This window comes from Leptonotus elevatus, chromosome 13 (assembly GCF_054856555.1).
Source record: "Leptonotus elevatus isolate MCC_2025b chromosome 13, RoL_Lele_1.0, whole genome shotgun sequence".
In the NCBI taxonomy this organism is placed as follows: Eukaryota; Metazoa; Chordata; class Actinopteri; order Syngnathiformes; family Syngnathidae; genus Leptonotus; species Leptonotus elevatus.
The window spans coordinates 2,574,432-2,597,908 of record NC_141251.1 but is presented as its reverse complement, the minus strand read 5'-3'; the positions used below and the strand labels follow the sequence as shown (position 1 = coordinate 2,597,908).

The 23,477-nt window shown below is 40.5% G+C and overlaps 2 protein-coding genes and 1 long non-coding RNA gene across 7 annotated transcripts in view; 2 read left to right on the top strand and 1 right to left on the bottom strand.

Moving 5' to 3' along the window:
• The window catches only part of LOC147163466 (uncharacterized), a 24,455-nt gene extending 14,495 nt beyond the window's left edge, over positions 1–9,960 (top strand). Inside the window, exons 3-4 of one of the 4 annotated variants that reach the window (XR_015096852.1) lie at positions 127–248; positions 8,697–9,960. This is a non-coding gene — a long non-coding RNA (uncharacterized LOC147163466). Of the gene's footprint in view, positions 1–126; positions 1,465–3,147; positions 6,061–8,696 lie in introns of those variants that run through there. The other 3 variants (XR_015096851.1, XR_015096849.1, XR_015096850.1) reach the window with 3 other exon arrangements.
• The window catches only part of pgbd5 (piggyBac transposable element derived 5), a 17,334-nt gene extending 4,152 nt beyond the window's left edge, over positions 1–13,182 (bottom strand). The window contains exons 1-6 of the mRNA XM_086092683.1: positions 12,566–13,182; positions 6,521–6,951; positions 4,169–4,303; positions 3,186–3,366; positions 1,639–1,836; positions 100–205 (exon numbers count right to left, since the gene is read on the bottom strand). Coding sequence (XP_085948809.1) covers positions 100–205; positions 1,639–1,836; positions 3,186–3,366; positions 4,169–4,303; positions 6,521–6,951; positions 12,566–12,974 — 1,460 coding nt within the window. The 5' untranslated portion in view covers positions 12,975–13,182. The remainder of the gene's footprint in view (positions 1–99; positions 206–1,638; positions 1,837–3,185; positions 3,367–4,168; positions 4,304–6,520; positions 6,952–12,565) is intronic.
• On the top strand, positions 12,769–23,477 carry cog2 (component of oligomeric golgi complex 2). 2 transcript variants are annotated; one of them, XM_086092682.1, is made up of 19 exons: positions 12,769–13,224; positions 14,036–14,279; positions 14,448–14,609; positions 14,925–14,990; positions 15,064–15,144; positions 15,249–15,352; positions 15,925–16,033; positions 16,121–16,300; positions 16,375–16,499; positions 17,465–17,591; positions 17,656–17,795; positions 17,883–17,944; positions 18,787–18,938; positions 19,019–19,204; positions 20,968–21,040; positions 21,123–21,265; positions 21,366–21,505; positions 22,642–22,849; positions 23,186–23,477. In XM_086092682.1, exons 2-19 carry the CDS (start codon positions 14,223–14,225, stop codon positions 23,282–23,284), a joined length of 2,214 nt encoding a protein of 737 aa, XP_085948808.1. In that variant the 5' UTR covers positions 12,769–13,224; positions 14,036–14,222; the 3' UTR covers positions 23,285–23,477. The 2 variants fall into 2 exon arrangements, with proteins under 2 accessions (XP_085948808.1, XP_085948807.1); XM_086092681.1 differs by having other exon boundaries at positions 12,769–14,279.

The window sequence follows — 23,477 nt, the reverse complement described above, 5'->3', positions numbered from 1 at the left end:
AAACGAGCAAAATATTCATTTTGTATACGTGAGCCAAGATGCCTTGCAGAATATTTATTAATACTCCAAAAACGATATTTTGTGGTCAGTCACACATACTTGCTAAACTTGTCGTCGTATTTGCAGATGTAGCTGAGGTGCGCGGCGAAGGCCTCCACCGCCAGGGGACACGGAACCTCGCCGCTTTTTCTCTTGATAATCAAACCTGAAACAAACACACACGCAAGAATGTCAAGTCAAAGTTTCTAGTGAGTAGTACACAGTCTGGGTCCTGCATTAAGCCTTTTTGGGTGGTGGCCTTGTCAATGTGGAAAGTTGATAGACAAACCCTAATTAATAAGTAATAAGTTAATAGAAGTACATAAAAAAAAAGATGACAATTCTTTACAAACGCTTTTAAATCAAAATTCAATTGAATACACTACAAAGAAAATATATTTAATGTTTCAACTAATAAGCTTTATTGTTGTTTTGCAAATATTCCCTCTTTTTTTTTTATTTTAGGCCTGTTCCATCACCTTTTCCTTTAACAACACTCAATAATTGTTTGTGAATTGTTTAAGCGTTCCAGGTGGAATTCGTTCCTATTCTTGCTTGATGTACAACTTCATTTGCTCAATAGTCCAAGGGCTCCGTTGTCATATTTTGCTTTTCAAAATGAGGCACACACTTTTGGTGGGAGACAGGTCTGGACTGCTGGCAGGCCAGACTAGTACTAAGCTGCGCTGTTGTAACACATTCATAAAGTAGCTTGGCATTGTCTTGCTTAAATAAGCAGGGACGTCCTTGAAAATGACGTCGCTTGGATGGCAGCATATGAGATACCGTCTCAGATGCTGCATTTTGAACTTAAGGTTAATAAAAAAATCTAGATGGTTCTTTTCTTCGTTGGCCTGGAGGACAAAAAGATCACGTGGTGGACTCGTCAGTCCACAGATACTACAGTCGTTAGAGGAGTTTGGGCCCAGAGAAGCTAATGTTATTTCTTGGTATTGTTTAATTTAAAAAAAAAAAAAAAAAAAAAAAACATTCTTTAAAAGAAAAAGAAATGAAAGGGGATAGAAAGAGGAAATACTTGTAAATATTTCCCCTAATCAACTCACACAAAAGAATAAAAAGGTCAACACAAAATAAATGACAGCAAACAGTCAAGACGCTTTAAGAGTAACAATTAAACAAAATAATTTAATAGAATGACCTTGTGCTAAATATATGTCTCCAGTAATTGTGCTTTTATACATTAAAAAATATATATATACAAACGGACTGAGATGATTTAGTTGAGTTGAAATAGATCGTTCTTTTTATTTTGTTCTGTATTTAGGTTTGGAAAAAATACCTGTTCCTCTTCATTTGTACTCACTTTCCTTTTTTTTTTCTTTTTTTTTGATTTGCATGTCAATTGGTAAGAATTCATGATGGGCTTTGTACATTATTTGAAGGCGATTAAACTCCATCAATTCATTGAATTGTAAAGTTTTAAGTTGTATGAATATTGGATTAGTGCGGTCTCTGTATCCACAACCGAAAACGACACGAATAGCACGTTTTTCTGTAAAAGTTGTTGATATACGGCGTTGACTTTACATGGTAGGGCTTCGACGTTCATTTGTCGACACGGCGACAAAATGTGCCTACCTTGTTTGGTGGGCGAGTATGCGTTGGTGAGGAACCTGAAGTGTCCCTTGTTGTACCAGCTGATGAGCGACATGCTGCCTTGCATCGTCACCCGCCACTGGCCGCGCTGCGCCGGCGTGGAGCTGCACACCAGCATGCTCTGAGGCAGGCCCGTGCAGTCGCTCTTCCTGGTGCTCAGCAGGCCGCAGCAGTAAATGTCTGCACGGGGGGACACGAGACAGACACAAAAAGTGCAGCGATTGCTTTTTTTTTTTTTTTGTAGCCGTCTTTCTCCTAACCCGACCCTTCATTTCTGTGCGCTCATCTCATTCATCCAGCGTGACGAAATGGCAAAACAACGGGCAAACAGGCATCGGATTTGAGGTCTGCTCTCATTAGGAGGACAAAATATTGATCTTATCTTCAGACTTGTATTTGTCTTGAGGCAGCAGCTCAGCCCGATTGAGTTTTAAATGTCTCGTCTCTTGGGTATTCGAAAGCTCACTAAGCTCAATGAACAAGGTTTTTTTTTTCTTCTTCTGCTGATTCACTTGATTCTCATCTTATTTGAGCAGCACACTGACCCACATCTGCTGTTCTACAACAAAAATAGACTTTGCTGTAATGAGGGGGAACGTTGCAGATGCATGTGGTGTCAATTTTCTTTTCAAATTAAGGCCAAAAATACTCATTTGCATTCATTACATAATATAATAAATATAATAAATAATATATAATAATTAGGGCTGTCAGGCAATTAAATTTTTTTATCGTAATTAATCGCATGACTTCAATACTCACAATTAATCGCAAATTTTCTATGTTCTAAATGTACAATCAAATCTTTTTTAATACCATTAACATAAAAGTGGATTTTTTTTTTAAATTAATTAAAATATAGCTGCATCTTTTAGTCATTGATACAGTAATTGCATAATAATTCATAAAATGTAGTTACTTAAAATGAAAAGAATGTACTGTACTGTAAATAAAACAAGTGTGATCTTGATTTGTGTTAAAGTCATTTTTCTGCCGCTAAATGGCATAATTTCACTTGTAAGACATTGGTGAAAGCTTTGTGCATTTTTCTTTTCATATTAAGAGCTACCTAATCTTTGACATGAAGGAACTTGTGAAATTTTGCACATTTTTAAAATGGTAAAATACAACTTGACCCCAGTCTCCACAAATATATGCATTATTATTACATTTATTACTGCTAAATGTTGACGTGGGCGTGTCTGCTGCATTGCGACTGGAATTCCCGCAGTACAGGCGGTCATTAATTGTGTGTTGAAAAACAAACAAACATTTGTGGCGTTAAAGGACCTTTAAATGAACTCTAAATGAATGCACAGATTTTGACACCCCTAATAATAATATATATATTAAATATAATATAATATCATAATAATAAAAAATAAATGAATAAATAATAATAATAATAATAATAATAATAAGTGGTTCTGATCATGGATGGATGTAATGTAATGTAATATAATATAGCACTCCATGTGTTTAATGGCATAGTGCAGTCTGAGACCGCCATTAGAGCGCCGAGCGCCGACCTTGCTTGCTGAACTCGGCGAAGAGGCCGAGGCTGGTGATGGACGGCCCCGTGAAGACGATGGTGTTCTTGCCGGAGATGTTCTGGCACAGCTGCTTGGCCACCAGACTGTGCAGCTGAGGCTTGTTCTTCAAGGCTGCCAGGCCGTCCGCACCTTGGCCCTCCTTCAGATGCACCGAGATCTGTGCAGACAAACGGGAGGGGACGTTGTCTTCTTGGTTTGAGGACACAAACTGCATTAGGCTGATTAGCCAACATGTAGCCTGCCTGCGGCTATCCCGCTAAGTGGCCTGTGTGTGCGCGCGTGTGCGTGTGTGTGTGCGCTGGCTAATGGAATCGGATTGATTCCAACCATTAACTCATCTTACTTCTCTCTGTCGCGCTGTCATTACAAGTCAGAGCAGACGCGTCAGTGTGTTGGTGATCGTTAGCGAGAATTGGAATGTTTTGGTACAAAACAACGTAAAAAACAAATACAAAATATTAAGACAAATACAATTATTTGAAACACTATAATTATGCAAGTTCCTTTTGGATGAAACTAAATGTATGAAATTAGTTATTTAAAAAAAAATGTAAAAAAAATGTAAAAAAATGTAAATGCAAATGTATAAATTTCAACAACTCAAAAATTTGTATTAATAATGTTTTTTTTAACGATTATGCTGATTTTGTAATTGTGGAGTGTAATAATTGTAATTGAATTTCGATTAATTGCATAGCCCGAGTTAGTGCAGTCGTAATGCAAATCAAACACATAATGTTACAGTACTAGTTACTTTTTAAAGAATAAGTAGGCTAGTTATATTTTACGTATCTATTATTCAACATTTCTATCTATGACAGTTTTGCGTTGTTTATACTTATATGTACACACTTAAGACTCGACAGGTGAAAATTGAAATACAGTATGCTCATGTTTTCAGTAAATAAAGCTGCACATTGCTTCTCTTTAATCTGTAACGGATATGTGTATCCACACACCTGACAGATGAATCCGGTGGAGGTGCACTGTCGAACCCAAAGACTGAACTTCCTCTTCTTCCTCTTGCGCTGCTCGCGTTCTGTACAGGTGCTGATGAAAACCGGGTCCTCGTCTATTAAGGGTTCGTGAAGAACCTGCAAACCAAAATCTCACTTATGCTACTAATGAAAACAACCAAATATGTACGACGGACATAAAAAGTCTACACACCCCTGTTCAGATGGCAGGATTAAATAAAAAATGAGACCAACTCAAATCACAAAAAAAATAAATAAGCCACCATTTATGTGACCTATAACCAGTACAAACCAAGTGAAAAAGAAATATTTTCAACTGAGATCATTTGTTTGCACAAGTGTTAAATGTTAAATTATGCGAAAACTGTATTTTGAATGCTTAAAGCATTGCCGCAGTTATTTCAGTTATTGCGTTGTACAAATTATGGGTCACATTAACAGTTTTAAAAAGTTGTGAAATAATTTATCTTGGTCTCTCTTTTTTTTTTTTTTTTTTATCACAAAAACCTTGCATTTGAATGGGGTGTGTAGACTTTTTATAGCCACTGCATATTTTTGCCTAAAAGAAAAGCCAGTTGCTAAACAGTTGTGTTATTCTTTCATTATTGATTTGGAAGGCTCCTCCATGTTCTTGTTATATAATTTCTCTCCTGGCTGTGCGAGTCCCTTTGGAGAGCATTTGCCTGTTTGTCTTAAGTCTTCCAAAGCGAGAAATATTTTGGACCCTGCTTGGAATGGAGGATTTCTGAAAGTCGAAACATGGGGCGTTATGTAATTCCTCCTTGTCCTGCATGTTTGTCCTGACGGTGGTGCGCGGTCGTGACTGTTACCACGGCAACAGTTCAGGTCGCTCGCTCGGTAGTGTCAGTGCTGCTTTGCTGAACATCGTTTGCTCGGATCCGATGCAGAAAAGAAAACGTTTCCAGTGCCACGACATCATAATGCATGCGGTTTGTCCTCCTCCATTAACATTTCCCTGTCGAATACTGAGCTAAGGAGTACGCAGTCAAGCCAGTGACGGATGGCACAAAATGACATTCGCCAGCTTCTTAATATAATGAGATCCAACACAATATTAGAAACAGCTCTCAGTATGGCGCAGTGCAGTAAAGAGAAACCGCATGAATATTAGCTATATTGTTAAATATATTGTTACCTCTCTGATAGCGTCAATCTAAACTGAGCAATATTTAATCATCAACTTAATAAAGGTGGAACTTCAAATTTGAGCTTTCTGGGACAAATGGAGTGAAATAGAGAAAGATTTTTGGACAGCCGTGACACCCGCTGGCATGGACGTTTTACAGATTAAAATAAGGTGGCCTAGATACACGATTCTTCTCAAGACACACACACACACACACACACACACACACACACACACACACACACACACGTATGTGAGCCCTCTGCGGGACTCACTTGGCTCAACCTCAATCAAGAGCACATTTCTTTATGTTATCTCGTTTAATGTGCAGTGCAAAGTGCAATTCAATTTCCTTAGCTATTTTTTTTTTTGAAATGCGAAGCGATGGAAATAAATGGTTCTTAAAAACTGCTCTGCTTCAAAGTAGAGCTGTCAAAATTAATCGACAAGTCATCGATTAGCAAATTAATCGACAACTATTTTAATAATCGAGTAATCATTTGGAACCATTTTTTTTATTTAAAATTGTCCAAATCCTCTGATTTTAGCATAACAACAGTTGTTGTTCACTGATTTGTTTTCCTTCATGAAAGAAATATGATTATCTTTATTTGCAAACAATGGTTTTTACTTTGGAAAATAATGAAGGAACCTGTAAAATAGTACATCAATACACCTTCTATTTTTTTTATCACCATTATTATTACTACTAGTTATTTTTAATAGAATTCAATCGGAGTCCAGTCCAGTAACTTTCTTCTGTACTCACTTTAAGTGTGTACACCATGGCTGCACGGCACCACACTGCCCCCAAGAGGCCAAAACGCACAGGAATAGTCAGTATTTGTTCTTACTGTTTTTTCAGTTGCTATTATTATAATTTATTCTATTCTTATTTCACTTTCTTATTGTTTTATTTTGTCATTTTCCTTCCAGGTTATATTTAAAGTTGATATTTCAAGAATTCAAAGACTTTCTTGTCGCAAAATTCAAGAATGCAAACATCCAAGGATATATTTTTAAATAATTGGCAGAATCGGTAATCTGGATTTTTTTCTGCCAAAAATCGGCCTCAATTAATGCATATCGGCCGGCCCCTACTCTAAATTGTCTACTTGGGTGCGAACGTGAGGTCGGTCTGTATGTTGGAACGGAGTAATATGTCGAGTACTCGTGTGTGTACCCACCTGAGTCTGCGAAGGCCTGAATGTGCAGTTGAAAGCCTGCTGCAGCGAGTCCAGGAAAGGTTGGATCTTGTACAGGCCCTGGTTGCTTCCCTGCGAGGGCCTGAAAGCCACGATGTGGAAGTACTTGAGGATCTTCTCGAAGCGCGCCTGGCTCATCTTCAGCGCGATGCTGCGGTTGCTGAAAAAGCCCGAGCTCCAGATGCTCAGCACCGACTCGCAGTGGTGCACGCTGGTGGACGTGACGAAGCCCAGGAAGGCCTTCATCTCCTGGGCCGTGACGGGACGCCAGCCCTCGTCCGAGCCGAAACGCTCCTGGAACTTCTTGGCGTACATGTTGGTCTGCGTCACCATGTTTTGGATGCAGTTGTCCGGGACGAAGAGCTGGAAGAAGTCCAAAGCGCTGGCGCTTGCCGGCATCTTCTGAGCGGGACCTGGAATGACATATTGGAGAGAAGCACGTGTCAAAGGCAGGGACTAGTGCTTTTATTAACCAGTGATTGGTGTCAGTTTTGGTCAACCTAAAACATTCAATAAACAACAGACAAGGAAGGAAGACAAAGACTTGATTCTTTTTGCTCGCGAGGAGAACGAACAGAGACGTGCCCAGATTACAATCTCCTAACCGTTCTGAAGCACATTCCGCCCAATCTCCTCTTTTCATTGGGTAGGCCCTGGTTACATAGCCTATTGCTGCTCTAAAGGATTTGGGGATTTACATAGCAGCAACGTGACAATCATCCCGGATATGACTCATTGCGCAGACAATAATGCAAAAGTTTTTCTTCAGCGTGGAAAGTTTCTGTCAAAGTTCACAGTTCAACCGCAAAATGTTCCAACCGCTATCTTGTCAGGTTTCAGTTCCTGTGTTGCAACTGCAGCTTCTATACTATAAGAGTAAATATGGGATAACATATGTACATTTATTCTAACAATTGGTGTTTATTTCGTACTTCGTATAGTGATTTAAAAAAAAAAAAAGTGGGGGGGGTGATGTTGTTCTATGTTACTGATTCGGCCATTGATTTCTTAAGTAAAAATAGATGTTTGCAAAGGTCTTATTTTGATTAAACACAGAAGATAATCGTTCTTCTTTCATGAATGACTACAGTAATCAGTCAACAATTACTGTTGATATGCTGAAATCAGAAGGATTTGGACGATTTTTAATAAAAAAAAATGGCTCCAAACGATTACTGCATTATTAAAGCAGTTTCTTTTTGATAGCTCTAGCCGGGACCCTTCTGGACCCGTCACAGGCAGAAAGGACACACGAAACAAGGAACATGTTCAAAATTTCTCAGCGACAACTAAAACTGTTTGCACATTTTTAAAACTGTTTGCAAACGTCTGGCGGAGGTCTTTGCAACCATTGGCAACCTTTAACGTAGTCCGTTCTCGAGACTATGACCAATCTTGAGACCACTTTTTAAGGGTCTCTGCCTCGTCGTAAAGTTTACCAAATGTTCTCTAAACAGTTTTAGAGGCTCTCTAAATTAGTTAAGGAAATGTCCTTGCGACAAGAAAAACTATGAACATAAATCCGCGAGCAGCAAATTGCAAACAAGCGCTGGAATGTTGTACTCGAGAACTTTGGATTGTCACATCTCGGGGACAAGCCCCCGATATTAACACGGCGCAATGACAAAGCAGCTTGGGGGTGCGAGGGCAGTTCATTCAACATGACAGCTGCCATCATGTCACAGTGTGCCGTTGCTGCGCTTGTGAACGGCTCAGTGATGCGTCACTTGGGTGTAATGACAAGAAAGGTTGCAAAGGGGTTGAAAAATGGGGGTCAATTTCCACAGGAAGCATTTTGGTAGTATTCCAAATTGGAAACTGTCCATTGTGATTATGGGGAAAAAATCACATTTAAGCAAAAAATGTGGTTTTATCCAAAGCAAGAATGTGCGCAAATTTGAGATCATCTCCCAAACTGCCGAGTTGAAGATAAGAAACATGCAAGGGAGCAGCTCGGGTGCTGGAAAAGAAAGTAGGACGTGGGTGAGCAGCAGAGCGACTTGAGCGTGGAGAAGCGCCATCGCCCACTCGGCCGATGGCTCCCAATACTTTTTGCATTTGCATTCCATTAGACTTGAAAGCTGCAAGTCGGATCCAGCCCAAAAAGGAATCGTTCCTCGGGATGTGACTCACCGCCGTCTTTTCTTCCTCCCGGCAGGAACGAGTCGAGAGCACCAGAAGCGGAGGAAGACCATGAAATGATTTGATGTGAAGCTGAGCAAATATGTGCATTTCTCCTCACACAGCCCTGACGGAGCACTGCGCGACGCTGGAGCAACTGAAACAAAAGTACTTTTACCAGTACATCCATCCATCCATTTTCTGTACCGCTTGTCCTCACAAGGGTCGCGGGGGTTGCTGGAGCCTATCCCAGCTGGCTTCGGGCAGTAGGCGGGGTACACCCTGAACTGGTTGCCAGCCAATCGCAGGGCACACAGAGACGAACAACCATACTCACAATCGCACCTATGGACAATTTGGAGTGTCCAATTCACCTGCCATGAATGTTTTTGGAATGTGGGAGGAAACCGGAGTACCCGGAGAAAACCCACGCAAGCACGGGGAGAACATGCAAACTCCACCCAGGAAGGCCGAAGCCCGGACTTGATCTCACAACCTTTGCACTGGGAGGCGGACGTGCTAACCAGTCAGCCACCGTGCCGAAAAAAAATCGATTCTGCAAAATATAGCGATATATTGTTACAGCACACAATTCTCGTATTGATTCAATATGCAGCCGAATCGATTTTTTTTAAGAACAATAAAACAAGATCATCTATTTTCAGCTGTAACAAATTGCATAACACATTGACGACAGTCAAAAACGCGGCAGCGTTAAATCTCTTAAGCGCAAATGAATAATCAGTGTTTTAAATCCCCTCCAACATCACGATTAAGCGGTTACATCACTTTATAATCTTGGCCCTCCTCCATCACCCTCACGCGGCCCCGAGAGATGAAGATAAGAAAATCTCGACCTGAAGTCGTTCTAAAAAAAATACAACAAAAAAGCACACCAAGAAGACCTGGAATGCGTTCAAACTGCTAAAGCCAAGTGTGTGAACCAGATGGAATTTTAAAGCGAGGCCGACTTGATTTCTGGCTTCTTGACGGCAGCTGATGATTTATGTACACGGCGCGCAGCCTCCTGTGGCGGCGGGCTGTCACATCAACGCACCGTCGGCTGACGGAAAAAAAAAAGACAACGCCGGATGCTGAACTCCTCCTGCCTCACTTCTACGGCTCTAGCAGAAACTCTTCAAGAAACGTCCTGCCTGATGAGCAATAAGCGCACACCTCGTCCATTTGAGGTTCGGGGAGTCGGGACGATGATGTTAGCCGCGTCCGATGAATCCTCCTGGTGGATGAGCGCACCCGCGGCAGTTGTGCAAATATACTCAACAATTCTGCACAAACGCCACGCGCACCTGCTGCGTCTCCATTAAGCAAACACGAGCAGGATGTAAAGCGTCCTGGAATTTTTATTTTTTATTTTTTTTAAGAGCTCAGTATTGTTCATTCGGAAATGTCATCATCATTGCTCTTTTATTATTATTTTTTTTATATATATTTTTTATATATATATATATTTTTTTTTTGTGTGTGTGTGTGTGTGGGTAAGTATGTGTATGTGCGTGCATGTATTTGTTAGCTCACCAGAAAACCTATTAGAAAAAATCTCATACCGTTCACCTAAACCGAACACCAGGAGACCCGAGGGGACCAAAGAAAACCAAGGAAGGTGAAATCCAGCACCTGTCCTGGAAAACTTTGACTATCCAGCCATCTATATATCCTTTTGCCTTCATTAGGGTCACGATCAGGTGAGCTGGAGCATCCTAATTGGCTTAAGTCAATGGCAGACAAATGTATACATTTTCTGTGGAACGAACTTTTACAACCAAGAAACTCCCATTACCCAGAACTCAAAAGATCCTGGGCTTGTTGGTGGAGAACGGGCGAATGTTACAGTGAACCTTTGCTGGATCACGACATTTTTCTACAGGTATCTACAGTCTGTGCAAATTTAGCTCTGTGTGCCTGCAGCGTAGTACCACATTGTGCCACAAGTCAGGTGACACCGAAGACGTAGAGACAGTTTACGAAATAAAATGATATACTTTAATGTCTATTTTAAGGTTTGAAATAAACAATTTGGGGGTTTAAATGCTAAAGTAACAGTTGTTTGAAGGTTTATGTTACTGTAGCAATGATGCTAATTTCTGTTAGCCCACCCTTAATGCTTTGTATTTAATTCTGTTTTGTTATATATGAAGACGTTTCGTGTTAAAGTAGCAGTTTTTTGAAGTTTCATCATTACCGGAACAGCTGTGCTAATTTCTGCTAGCCCACATTTAGTGTTTGGCATTATGTTAAAATTAAGCTAATAGCCCACATTTAGTGTTTGGCATTATGTTAAAATTAAGGACGAACGGACTTTTGGTAAAACACTTAAAGAGTTAAAACACACAATGTTTTATTCTCTTTTGTTATATATGAAGCTGTTTTGTATTAAAGTAGCAGTTGTTTGAAGGTTTATTACCGTAGCAGGTATTCTAATTTCTGCTAGCCCACCTTTTAGAGTTTCACCATGTGTTAGCATTAAGCTAATGAACTTTTGTTAATGTTTTGGTGAAACACTTTGGCATTCAAATATACAATCAAATATACAATCAATCAATCAATCTCTCTCTCTCTCTCTCTCTCTCTCTCTCTCTCTCTCTCTCTCTCTCTCTCTATCTCTCTCTCTCTCTCTCTCTCTCTCTCTCTCTCTCTCTCTCTCTCTTTCACCTGTTCCTGGCACGAATAATGTGGTTTCACTGTCGTACGACAAGTGTGTCACAATATATCTTCTAGATTCTTCTCTGCATTACAAGCAAACAAAAGCAGCATCGGAATTTCTCTCTCGCCAAAGAAGAGCTGCATTAATGTCATAAATTGGACAAAAGTGCGACGGTGCAATGTGCCAACAAGTCGTCATTTACAGCAATTGCGGCGGCTTCAGCTGCAGTGTGCTGCACTCAACTTCACACCCCGATTCCCTGACACTGCACGAGGACTAATAAAATGATGGCCACAATGCACAATAGCGCTTGTCCTGATTAGGGTGTCGGCGGGTGCGATGACACAAACACGCAAAGTCGCCCACGAGGCACAATGACAAAAATAAATCAGATGAAAACAGAAATGCGTAGCTTGTCAACATTTCATACAAAAACGTGCAACTCAGGATGTTCTGTCAGATTTGCATTCATCTTCATCGGGGCCGAGGTGTAGGGCTGATGCCGGCCTTATTTCAAGGTATCGGGTACTCCTGAAGGATGATGATACAAGCCACGGATACTTAAAACAAAAAATAAGACGATTGACGGTGAATCATCGTGTGCGTCGGAAAGACTCAAGGTCTTTGTTCACAATCATCCATCATTGTATTCATTGAAATATGATGTAGGCCTATCATAAGTACTAGAGCTATTGGTGAGAAATCGTACTAGAATTGGTCGGGAAAAAAGGTACCGAACATCCCTAGTTGTATTACACCCACCCAATTTTAATAGCGCTCAGCCTGGTGAGGGTCGCGAGGAAACTTGAAGCCTATCCCAGCTGACTTGAGGCAACATGTGAACCACGCCATCGACTGGTCGCCAGTCAGTCGGCAACCAATCGTTCTTACATCGCTGCGTGAGCACTAAACCCACGTTGCTTGCACCCAAGTCAGCCGACTGCACCACCACAGCGACTCAATACTAAAATCAAACTGTAAAACCAACGGGCGGCATCGGATCCCTTAATTTTCTGACCATTGGCTGATTATTTATATTTAATTCATGCAATTTAAATTTTATTTTTAAAAAGTAACACGGCATCAAAGGAGCAATTAATGATGCAGTGTCATCCTACCCCCCCCCCCACACACACACACACACGTAATGTAAAATGATCTATAGTTGCCATCGTGATTGTGAATGGGCCGTCATAAAACGTGATAGCGGCGCGAGTGGCAACTGACAAGTGACCTTGCCTCACCGTAAGAGCCTTTATACGGCGGCACGGTGACATCCTGCAGGCTCTCCGTCCAGCCCTCCTCCTCGGCTTGGCTTCGGGACAGGGCGCCCGGCGGACCGGGGCTGCCTCCTCCTGCTCTCCCGCCGTGTGAGCTCTCCCTGTCGGCCCGTCGCTGGTGATGGTGGTGGTGGTGGTGGTGGTGGTAGTGGTGAGGAGGAGGATGATTATGATGATGATGATGATGTTCTTCCTCCTCGCCCGCCTCGGCTATGTAGTTGTCCGAGTCCGAGTCCCCGGAGGTGCTGTAGAACGGGTTGTCGCTGCTGTCGTCCCCGGACTCCCCGAACACGTCGTCGGATATCTGCAGGCTCTCGTAGCGGGAGCGGGCCGCCTCCAGGAGGGACAGCGCCTTGCGGCCGCACTCCGCCATCTCTCTCCCTCTGCGGCGGCGGTGCTTGCTGCTGGTGCTCGGGATCACACGTTCAGCTCGCTCCCTCCCTTCCTCCCTTCCTCCCTCTCGGTCGCCCTCCTACGCGGAAGTCGTCACGTCGCGATCGAGGAAGAAGTAAGCGCCTTGCAATCCTCCGGGATGGATCGGGAGCACCTGTCTTGAAGATCCGGGGCTGGTCCTCCTCAAGGATTCTGGAACGTTTACGCCCCCTGGCGAGCACAAACTAATGGTGCGTTCACTAAAACTGGGAAACTCAACGCTTACTACATTTTCTGCCCCACCCCTCGTGAATTTTCAAATACTGTAATACATCGTTTGTCCTGTGACTAAATGTCCTGTCTGTAGCTATAAGCACAACATATTTTTTTGAACATCTTGTCTCACCCTTTCGATGCATTAGTCTCACCCAGGGTCGCCACAATCAATTGGTAAAATTATGGTACTACAACAGAAGAGGCTATTGACAAGTAATTTTTTCTATTTCTCTTTACATCTCTAATATGATTTCAGACGCTTAATATGCACTTAAATGTTAATTGTCGCGCTGATATATTTGTTTGTTACTATATCTATATTTAATGTTTATATATGTAGTGTTACTGATGGCATAGAACTTCAAATTTTATCTCATTTTGATGTAAAAACAGGGCTTTCACAAATGCACTTTCCCCTAAAGGTCGTGAGTCTTCGGACTACCTAGTGTTCCCTGAACACGTCATTTACAACCCAGGATCCCCTTGGGAGCTGGAGTGGTTTCTCTTGCTGCAATGCCTGACAATGTTACAGCCTTGTGAGATTTATTCCCTCTTATAAAGTCACATATAGAAGAGACTGAAGTCCAAGATTTACGACCATTCATTCATTTGGCACATGCATATTTACAGCATGCATGTGAAGGTTACGTCTGGTCTACGACCATTGCGAGACTGAGATAATTGCGGAAAATAATGATTAGCGTTTGTCTTTTTTTAAGAAATATTCTTGTTATGTTTGTATTTCTAAATCATATTGTTTTATAATCCATATATTTTCTCTTTTAGGTTTACGATTCCATTGCAGTACCATGCTGCAGTTATTACCGGCGCCCTCTGTGGGGCAATGTGGCAAACCAAGCCTGTTATTTCTTCTTCGTTGGTCATGTGCCATGTTTGCGGAAGTAGTTGCAAACACTAGCAGCGGTCTTCTTTTTCTTGCTTCTTACGTTGTAGCCGGTTTTTAGACTCCAACATGAATTTACCAAAGCCCCCCGACTCTCTGTGCTTCGATAAGGACGTTTTTATGAAGGTAAGTTTCGTCTTCATGAACGTAATTGATCGTAGACCAGCTAGCTTTAGCTACATGGCGAACACAGTCACCGGTTACAACTATAGCCAATACATATGATCATGGCCGCTTTCTGTAGTAAGTGCATCATTCCGCGAGGCTTCATAGTTGTTGTTAATGTGTCCCCAGGATGACTTTGACGTGGACCAGTTCGTGTCCGAGTGTCGGAAGCAGGTGCAGCTGGAGGAAATGAGGGAGGACCTGGAGCTCTACTACAAGCTGCTCAAAACAGCCATGGTGGAGCTCATCAACAAGGACTACGCTGACTTTGTCAACCTCTCCACCAATCTGGTGAGGGCTTTTTGACAGTTATATAATGTAGATGATAACTGCCTGTTCATATATGATATCGCTTAAGGAGGAATCCTTCTAAGCAGTCATCCTGGTTGTATTTGTCTCATTGCATGCAAGTATTTATTAAATCATTATTCTCAGTGCTTGTCTTTTGTCTACAAAGGTATAAAAACAATTCTGTGACGACTTGGTCACTTAATGTATGAGGAGTGTGGTTCTACGTATGCAACATATATAAAGTGCTATGTAGTCTATGTAAATCAAATTGAATTGACTTATTGTTGCTACACTTACCACGTTGTCTTGTCTCAGGTGGGTATGGACAAAGCCCTCAATCAGCTTTCTGTGCCACTTGGACAGCTGCGTGAGGAGGTCATGGTATGAGTTGTAATTAAATACATAGTGAGTGCACTACCGTTTGAATGAGCGCTGATGAATTTCTCCGGTGCAGAGCCTTCGGTCGTGCGTCAGTGAGGTGATACAAGCCATAGACGCGCAGCTGTCCAAACAGGAAGACTTGCAGAAGAAAAAGGTCAGGGCCTTACATGCTTACTGCTATGGAATGATGTGTGCAACCATTAAAAATGAAGATTTTAAATGTCTTTTGATTCCATTGCATTTCATTCTGTCCGTCAGGTTTGCGTCCTGAGGCTGATCCAGGTGGTGCGCTCGGTGGAGAAGATTGAGAAAATCCTCAACTCGCAAAACCCCAAAGAGTCCAACTCCTTGGAAAGCAACAGGTGCCAAATGCTCTCTTGGTTGATTTCCAATAGCACTTGTGGGTTTAAGCCTGTCCTAGCTGACTTTGCGCTGAACTGGTCACCGTCTAACCCAGGGGTGGGCACACTCGGTCCTCGAGGGCCGGAGTCCTGCAGGTCTTGGATGTTTCCCTTCTCCAACACAGCTGATATATGATCAGCTCATTAGCAAGCTCTGCAAAAGCTTGTTAACGATCCTGTTGATTGGAATCAGCTGCGTTGCAGCAGGGAAACCTCCAAAACCTGCAGGACGCCGGCCCTTGAGGACCGAGTTTGCCCACCACTGGTCTAACCCAAGTAAGCAAATTCCACAAAGGAAGGCCGAATCCCAGGTTTGATGTTTGTTGCCCACATTTAAAAAAAAAAATGCCTTTAAACTAATCTGTTGGCTCCTGATGGCCCTATTTGATGAAAGAGAGGTCTTCAGTTTGATCCAAGTGTCTTATCGAAAGCGTTTCAAAAGTTTTCCCTTTGGCTTCCTTCAACCTGCAGATAATTTGACAATAGATCAATCATATAATAATCCTTTGTCCTATCTCTCTGTCCGTGTTCAGCCCCTTGTTAGCGGGTCAGATCTTGGAGCGGATCGCCACCGAGTTCAACCAGCTTCAGTTCCACGCCGTGCAGAGCAAAGGCATGCCCCTGCTGGACAAAGTCAGACCAGTGAGTCTTCATCCAGCTGATCCGAAAGCGTCCCGGGTTTGTCTCGAAGGTCCCTCCCGTAAACGTTTGCGCCGGCCCCCGTTCCAGCGCATCGCGGGCATCACCTCCATGCTGCAGCAGTCCTTGGAGGGTCTGCTCATCGAGGGTCTGCAGACGTCCAACGTGGACATGGTGCGCCACTGCCTCAGGACGTACGCCACCATCGACAAGACGCGAGACGCCGAGGCGCTGGTGGGACAAGTGTTGGTCAAACCCTTCATGGATCAGGTGAATGTGCCAATGCTTGTAAGTCAATAAGTCAAGGTACCGCTGTACTCAAGAGTTGCTGCTTCTGCTGCTAGGTGATTGTGGAGGAGGTGGTCAAGTCCAGTCCTAATGGTCACCAGGTGATGTACTCCAGGCTGCTGGAGTTTGTTCCTCATCACTGCAGACTCCTGAGAGAAGTGACATGGGGGGCCATATCCAGGTTAGAAAAAAAATCTGCCGTTAAAACTGGGAACATTATCAATAAAGTCTTAAGTTTTAGGTAAAGATAAACATGGCAGCTGTAAAGAAAAAAAAAAAAAAAAAGCAACTCGGACATCGTGATTTCTGCATTCCGGAAAACTGTGAAGTCACAAACATTCAACCTCCAATGAGGAAAAGTGCATTGGAACAACTTTTTGTGGCCACAGAGTCACACAACACACTGAGCAGTCAGCCGTATCTACACGTTTGTTCTCGGACACCCACGTCACTCACCAGGGCAGGGAGGGCGGCGCCTTTTCAAAGCCATACACACTCAAAGTCATAGACACTGCAGTGGAACATGAGAATGACGACCGCAGCTGGACCAAAATATAATCTGCACCTCATTATTGTGCTTAAAAATGCAAAATCATTTTTTATCCGATTAGTCAATGGGTAAAATGGTAGAATAGTCATTTTTAAAAATATCGCAGCTGCAGCAGTAGTCGAGACATTTAAGTCATTATGCGCCTATTACTTCAAGGCAAGGTTAGTTGATGAAAACTAATGAAATGACTAAAGCTAAAAGTGAAGGGGAAAATTTAGTTAAAAAATAAAAACAATTATTTTTATTATTTTTTTAAACACCAAAACTAACTGAAATTAGGTTTATAAACCTAGCTAAAATGATCGTCAAAATATCCATCCCTTTCATTTTTTGTCATCTTAATCATGCATTAGCTTTCAGGGTTATTTATTTAAAAAAAAAAATTGGGGTATTAACTCGCCGGGTATTATATGTGTACATATAAACAAACTCAATTTCTGAAACCAAAAGTCAAAACGAAATAAAACCAATTATAATGAAAAATGTAAAACAATTCGAACCCTCCTTCAAGGCAAAGTCTACAGAGTCAGATCGGATTAAAATTACGCACAAGTAAGCAAATTCAATTATTGTGAAAATTCCTTTTCTGTCGTCAGCGACAAAGCCGACATCGTTCCGGGCTACGACTTCCTGGTCAACTCGGTGTGGCCCGAGATGGTGAAAGGCATCGAGGAGAGGCTCTCGTACCTCTTCAACCCCGGAAACCCCGACATTTTCTACGAGGTACGGCCAACCGGTGACAACAAACGGCGCTTTCCCGCTTCATCTGCCGCTCTTCTTTTTCTAGCGTTACTGCGCCAGCACGGAGTTTGTGCGTCGGTTCGAGTGCCAGTGCAGCTCGCAGGCCAGCGTGAAGCGACTCCGAATGCACCCGTCGTATATCGCCTTCCACAATAAATGGAACCTGCCCGTCTACTTTCAGCTGAGGTAAGCACAAAGATTAGTGCGTTTGATTTTAATTTTAATGCTGGAACAAAATCGATCGTCAGATTGATTATTTACACCAATTTCCAGATACAAAGAAATAGCAGGAAGCTTGGAGAACGCCATCAGTGACGGATTAGAGGCGGCACCAGGTGCGTGCGTGTTTTGGATTACAGATGTGGTTTTTTTTTGGGGCTCTCAAGAGGAACAGTTGCGATGGATTTAAAACAAATGTATTGAGATCAGAATCGTGCGTCTTCAAATGTGGAGACAGGATAGCCCGTTGTTGTGATCTTGATGTCATCGCAATTCACGTAATACATTATGATGCCTTCAGGAGCAGCACAATTAATTGAATTAAAGCAAAAAAACAAATTCTTGACATTTAGTTATATCATTACTGTATTGTATTTGTTTTAAAAAATAAATTCCACATGACATGTACATGTTTTATTTATTTATTTATTTATTTATTTTTAGCCTATATGGCAGTTAAAGTTTTTAAGGTCATTAATTAAACACACTTTTAAAATAATACAAACACATTTAAATAAAAACCAGAAAATAAAAATAAATAAAATAAAAACTAAAATGAAAATAAAATATGATAAAAATGAATATATAAATTAAAAAAAACATGACACAAATATTGTTAGATATTGTGAAACAAAACTACAGCCATCACTTTCTGTAGGCATAAAAAGCAGGATAGAAGTCGATTGGCATTTAGTAAGCTTCAGCAAAAACTAGTGTGAGATGAAATCTTGTACTTCCTGTTATCAACCTTCTTTGTCTTATCTATTAATGTTAGGGTAAAAAAAACACTAAAATCAACCAGTTTACCGAAAAACATCAAATAATGCAATTTAATGTGTGTGTTTTTTCCTGTCAGTGAAAAAGATCAAATAAATACAGACATGAAATTGGCATTTGGCACTTGCACATGCAGCGGTCATCCATCTTGAATAACACGTTTGTGTGCACGCCCACGCAGAGGGCGGCGCGTACCGCCTTCTGGCGTCGGCGTCGCTGCGGTCTTGCCTGGTGCGCTGCTGGTCCGACAAAGTCTACCTGCCGGCGCTGGCTCATCGCTTCTGGAAGCTCACGCTGCAGCTCTACTCGCGATACGGAACCTTCCTCAACGAGGTGGGCTTTCCATGACAAAAACCGCCAATCGTCGTTTTATCGATCGATCGATGGATTGATGGATGGGCTGTGGCGAGCAGGTGCTGACCAAAACCGGCCCGGCCGAGGTGAGCAAGGAGGCCGCCCGGCCCCTCCCCAGCTCGGCGTCGTCCACCTCCAGCAGGACGTCCGTGGAGGAGACGGGCAGCGAGAGCGGAAGTCCCGCCTCGCTGTCCACCAAACAGCTGGTCCACATTGCGGCCGACGTCCAAAAACTGCAAGAGCAAGTAAGACCGATCATAAGAACTGATTCTGATTCTGATTGTGATTCTGATTCGTTAGGTGCACCCGCACCTTCCGACAAGACTCGATACGAGAGCTCGATCAAAATTGGGGATTTCATGACGAGTTTTCGATCATTGCAATCGTCATATTCACATTTATTGATGCCTTTCCGTAATGCACACTTTTGGTGAGAATTTCAATTGAATTAAGTTTCATCAGTAATGAGGGTTAATAAAAATAGCATGTAAATGATTAATTACATTTGGCTGTCATTTTCTTTAATAAGACTTGAAAAGGTTTTTAAAACAATTAAATCTGTTTACAAGTTTAGTTTGAAATGTTTGAAAAATAAACTAAGCACTTTATTGAAAAAGATGATAAAAAAATATGGGTTTTAAAATAACTGATTTTGCTTCGCAGCATTTTGAAAAGGCAATAATCTGGTTCAGGTTATGTTTTTTTTTGTATATGATTAAAAATATAATTAATTATCATCTAATTTTTGGTCAACATTTAAAAGTAATATTTTCCTAATAATAAATACATTGAAAAAATAAAAATAAACCAGTTTGTACATGTTGTTCATTAAAATTTCAAAATAAATGCTTAAATAATAATAATATATTTTAAAAATCAGATAATATGTTGTTGTTTTTTTGTTGGGGTTGAAAAATAACTGATTTTGTTTAGAAATAACTTTTAAATTCTTACTTACTTAAAAACGCTAACACTAAAACCTTTTTTATTAACTATAATAAAGTAAAACATCAGATTAATTTTATTATTTATTGTTGATTTAGAAAAAATATATAAATGTTAATTTTTGTTAAGTCAGGTTGTTTGGATGTTTAAAATATCACATTAAAATAAAATTGTTCATTTTAAAATATGTATAGAATAGAATCCACTCAATATTTAAAATGAAAATAAATGCATAAATAATAATAATATATTTTAAAAATCAGATTATATGTTGTTTTTTTGTTGGGGTTGAAAAATAACTGATTTTGTTTAGAAATAACTAAATTCTTACTTACTTAAAAACGCTAACACTAACACCTTTTTTATTAACTATAATAACGTAAAACATCAGATTTATTTTATTATTTATTGTTGATTTAGAAAAAATATATAAATGTTAATTTTTGTTAAGTCAGGTTGTTTAGATTTTTAAAATATCACATTAAAATAAAATTGTTCATTTTAAAATATGTATAGAATAGAATCCACTCAATATTTAAAATAGAAAATAAATGCATAAATAATAATAATATATTTTAAAAATCAGATTATATGTTGTTTTTTTGTTGGGGTTGAAAAATAACTGATTTTGTTTAGAAATAACTAAATTCTTACTTACTTAAAAACGCTAACACTAACACCTTTTTTATTAACTATAATAACGTAAAACATCAGATTTATTTTATTATTTATTGTTGATTTAGAAAAAAGATATAAATGTTAATTTTTGTTAAGTCAGGTTGTTTAGATTTTCAAAATATCACATTAAAATAAAATTGTTCATTTTAAAATATGTATAGAATAGAATCCACTCAATATTTAAAATAGAAAATAAATGCATATAAATTGCAATATAATGTTGTAAATTTGTTAAGTGTTAAAAACCAAATCAAGTACTTTGCCACATTGCTGTAAATAATATCTTGTCTTGTTCAAAAAGAAAAGTAGTACGTTGCAACCATCTACTGTTAAGGCATTTAAACCTTTTATTTACCTTTTCAATTGGCCTCTTTTTGTGTTGTAGTTATCAGAAGTGTCCGAAATGGTCAGACGGCGATTAGAAGCCATCGGCTTCACTAACTTTGTCATCGTGGAAGGTGAGCGCGCCTGTCGCGGAACGTCTCAAAAGGCCATTCGAAGGAACCCGCCCGTCACCCGCGTTGTGCTTTTTCCTTGTAGAGGCCTTGGCCGACTCCAAGTCGTGCCTGTCCAACAGCATCGCCGCCCTCAGCACGCGCGTGACCCAACACCTGAGCGTGCGCAGCTGCCGCTTCCTGAAGAGCGCGTCCGAGGTGCCCCGACTCTACCGCAGGACCAATAAGGTCGGTCGCTGGACCGCGTCAGCCGCCGCCGCCGGCGCCGTCGTCAAGCGCCGCCCGGAATGAGCACGCTTCTTGTTTTTCTCGTTTGTCACGCGGACAGGAGGCGCCGGTGCGAGCGTCGGCGTACATGGACAACGCCTTGCGGCCGTTCCATCAGCTGCTGAGCGACTCGACGGGCCTGGTGGACGCGGCTACGGCGCGCCACTGGCTGACGGTCACGCTTTCCGAATGCACGCAGAGGTGAGCGCAACGCTGGTGATGATTTTTTGTTTGATAAAGTTTATGGTTTTAAATAAATACCGGTATTTTTTTGGCTTACTGACTTAAAAATGAATAAATATCTCGTTAGATAAAGTTTGAAAGCAAATAAAATTTAACTAATAAATAAATGTTGTCTTTAGCATTTTGTTGATCAGGCTTTTTAAAATAATGACCAAAAAAATAATTAAATATATATATTTTTTAAAACATACATTTTGTTTAATGCTTTAGAAATAAATACATACATTTCATTGATTTTAAACTAAATGAAGTCGGGCCGGTTTTAAAAAAGGCTTGAAAATAAATTTATTTTAAATTTAAGATTTTGTTTTTAATTTAAAATAATTTTTAATTTGTGCAAAGTAATATAAAGATAGTCATTTAATTTGATCACATTTTTTATTGTTTAGTAAGGTTTGAAAATGTATTATTAATATTTTTTTAAATGGTTTGAAATAAATATATACATACATTTAAAAATCAGGTGAATGTGTAAATGTTTGATAAGTTTAAAAAATAATACATTGAGAAGTTAGGTAAATCAGGTTGTATTCTTTGAATAAGTTAAAAAAAAGAAATAAATATCTTGTTTATAAAAAAGTTGAAAAGCAAATTCAAATTTAACTAATAAATAAATGTTGTCTTTAGTTTTTTTGTTGATCAGGCTTTAAAAAAATGACCAAAATATAATGATTATTTTTTTTGTTTAATGCTTTACAAATAAATAGTTTTTTTTTTTTAAAGGGTTGAAAATTTATGGAAAAAAAAGTTTCAAAATTTGTGCAAAGTAATATATAGATAGTAATTTAATTTTATTACGTTTTTTTTTTGTTTAGTAAGGTTTGAAAATGTATTAATAAATTAGCTTACATTTTTTTTAATGGTTAAAAAAATATACATACATTAAAAAATCAGGAAAATAATTGTGTAAATGTGTTTAATACATTCTAAAAATGATACATGCATTGAGAAGTTTGCTAAATCAGTTTGAATTATTTTCATAAGTTAAAAATGATCATGGAAAAGGTATAAAAATATAAATAGATAGTGTGAAGAAATATTTATTGTTGATGAAAGATGATTTAACTCCACGAACTCGCTTGCGTGCATGTTAGGTACTACGAGACCATCTCAGAGGTTCTGAGCTCAGTTCGAAAGATGGAGGAGAGTCTGAAGCGCCTGAAGCAAGCCCGGAAGGGAGCCGCCTCCGCCGCCGGCACCGGCACCGGCGGCGGCGGCGCGGCCGGAACCAACGGCGGCCCGTCGGACGACACCAAGATCCGACTTCAGCTGGCTCTGGATGTGGAGTACTTGGCGGAACAGGTCGGTTACTGAACGCAAGTCTGCTAGTGCTAGCTTCATGCTAATAATATAATAGAAATGCCGAAGACGGGGCTAACACAAATTAGCATTGACGTTAGAAGGGACTGTCTGTACTGACCCGGATCGACGGACGCTTCGGTCCGTGTTTGTGACACGTTTCTCTGAAGAACATCCAGTCAAGCTCAGTGCTGCCCAACCGGTTGTGGTACGACACTGAAGGCACGCAAATCTAAATTCGGACTTGCATGAGTTAAATAAAGAAAGAAATAATAATAAAAAATAAAGAAATAAAAAATGTCTGCTCAGTGACTCAAGCAGCTGCTGTTTTGCGTTCAGGTGGAGAAGTTGGGGGTGGAGCCTGCCGACGTGCGCATGCTGTCCAGCCTGATGGAGCTGGTTAAAGAGGCCCGAGAGCTCGCCGAGCACAACGCGTGAAAAGAAGGAAAAACATTGGAGGGGCCGCAAAGGCCGATTGGACGCGCCGTGTCAATCGTGTGGCGTTACGTGACCAGAAGGGATGAGCGGCATCGCTTGTGTGTGTGTGCGCGCGTGTCGCCTGATGCAAACGAGCCAACTGGTCATGCTGAACTGCAAGAAATGGAAAATAAAAAATCAACTTTGATTGCGA

What these genes read in the sequence shown, in the direction of transcription:
- cog2 (XM_086092682.1), top strand. Translation starts at nt 14,223, where the DNA reads ATGAATTTACCAAAGCCCCCCGACTCTCTGTGCTTCGATAAGGACGTT. An exon ending in TCAAACCCTTCATGGATCAG is followed by an intron (nt 16,301 to 16,374) that starts GTGAATGTGCCA and finishes TTCTGCTGCTAG; the next exon opens with GTGATTGTGGAGGAGGTGGT. An exon ending in CGGATTAGAGGCGGCACCAG is followed by an intron (nt 17,945 to 18,786) that starts GTGCGTGCGTGT and finishes ACGCCCACGCAG; the next exon opens with AGGGCGGCGCGTACCGCCTT.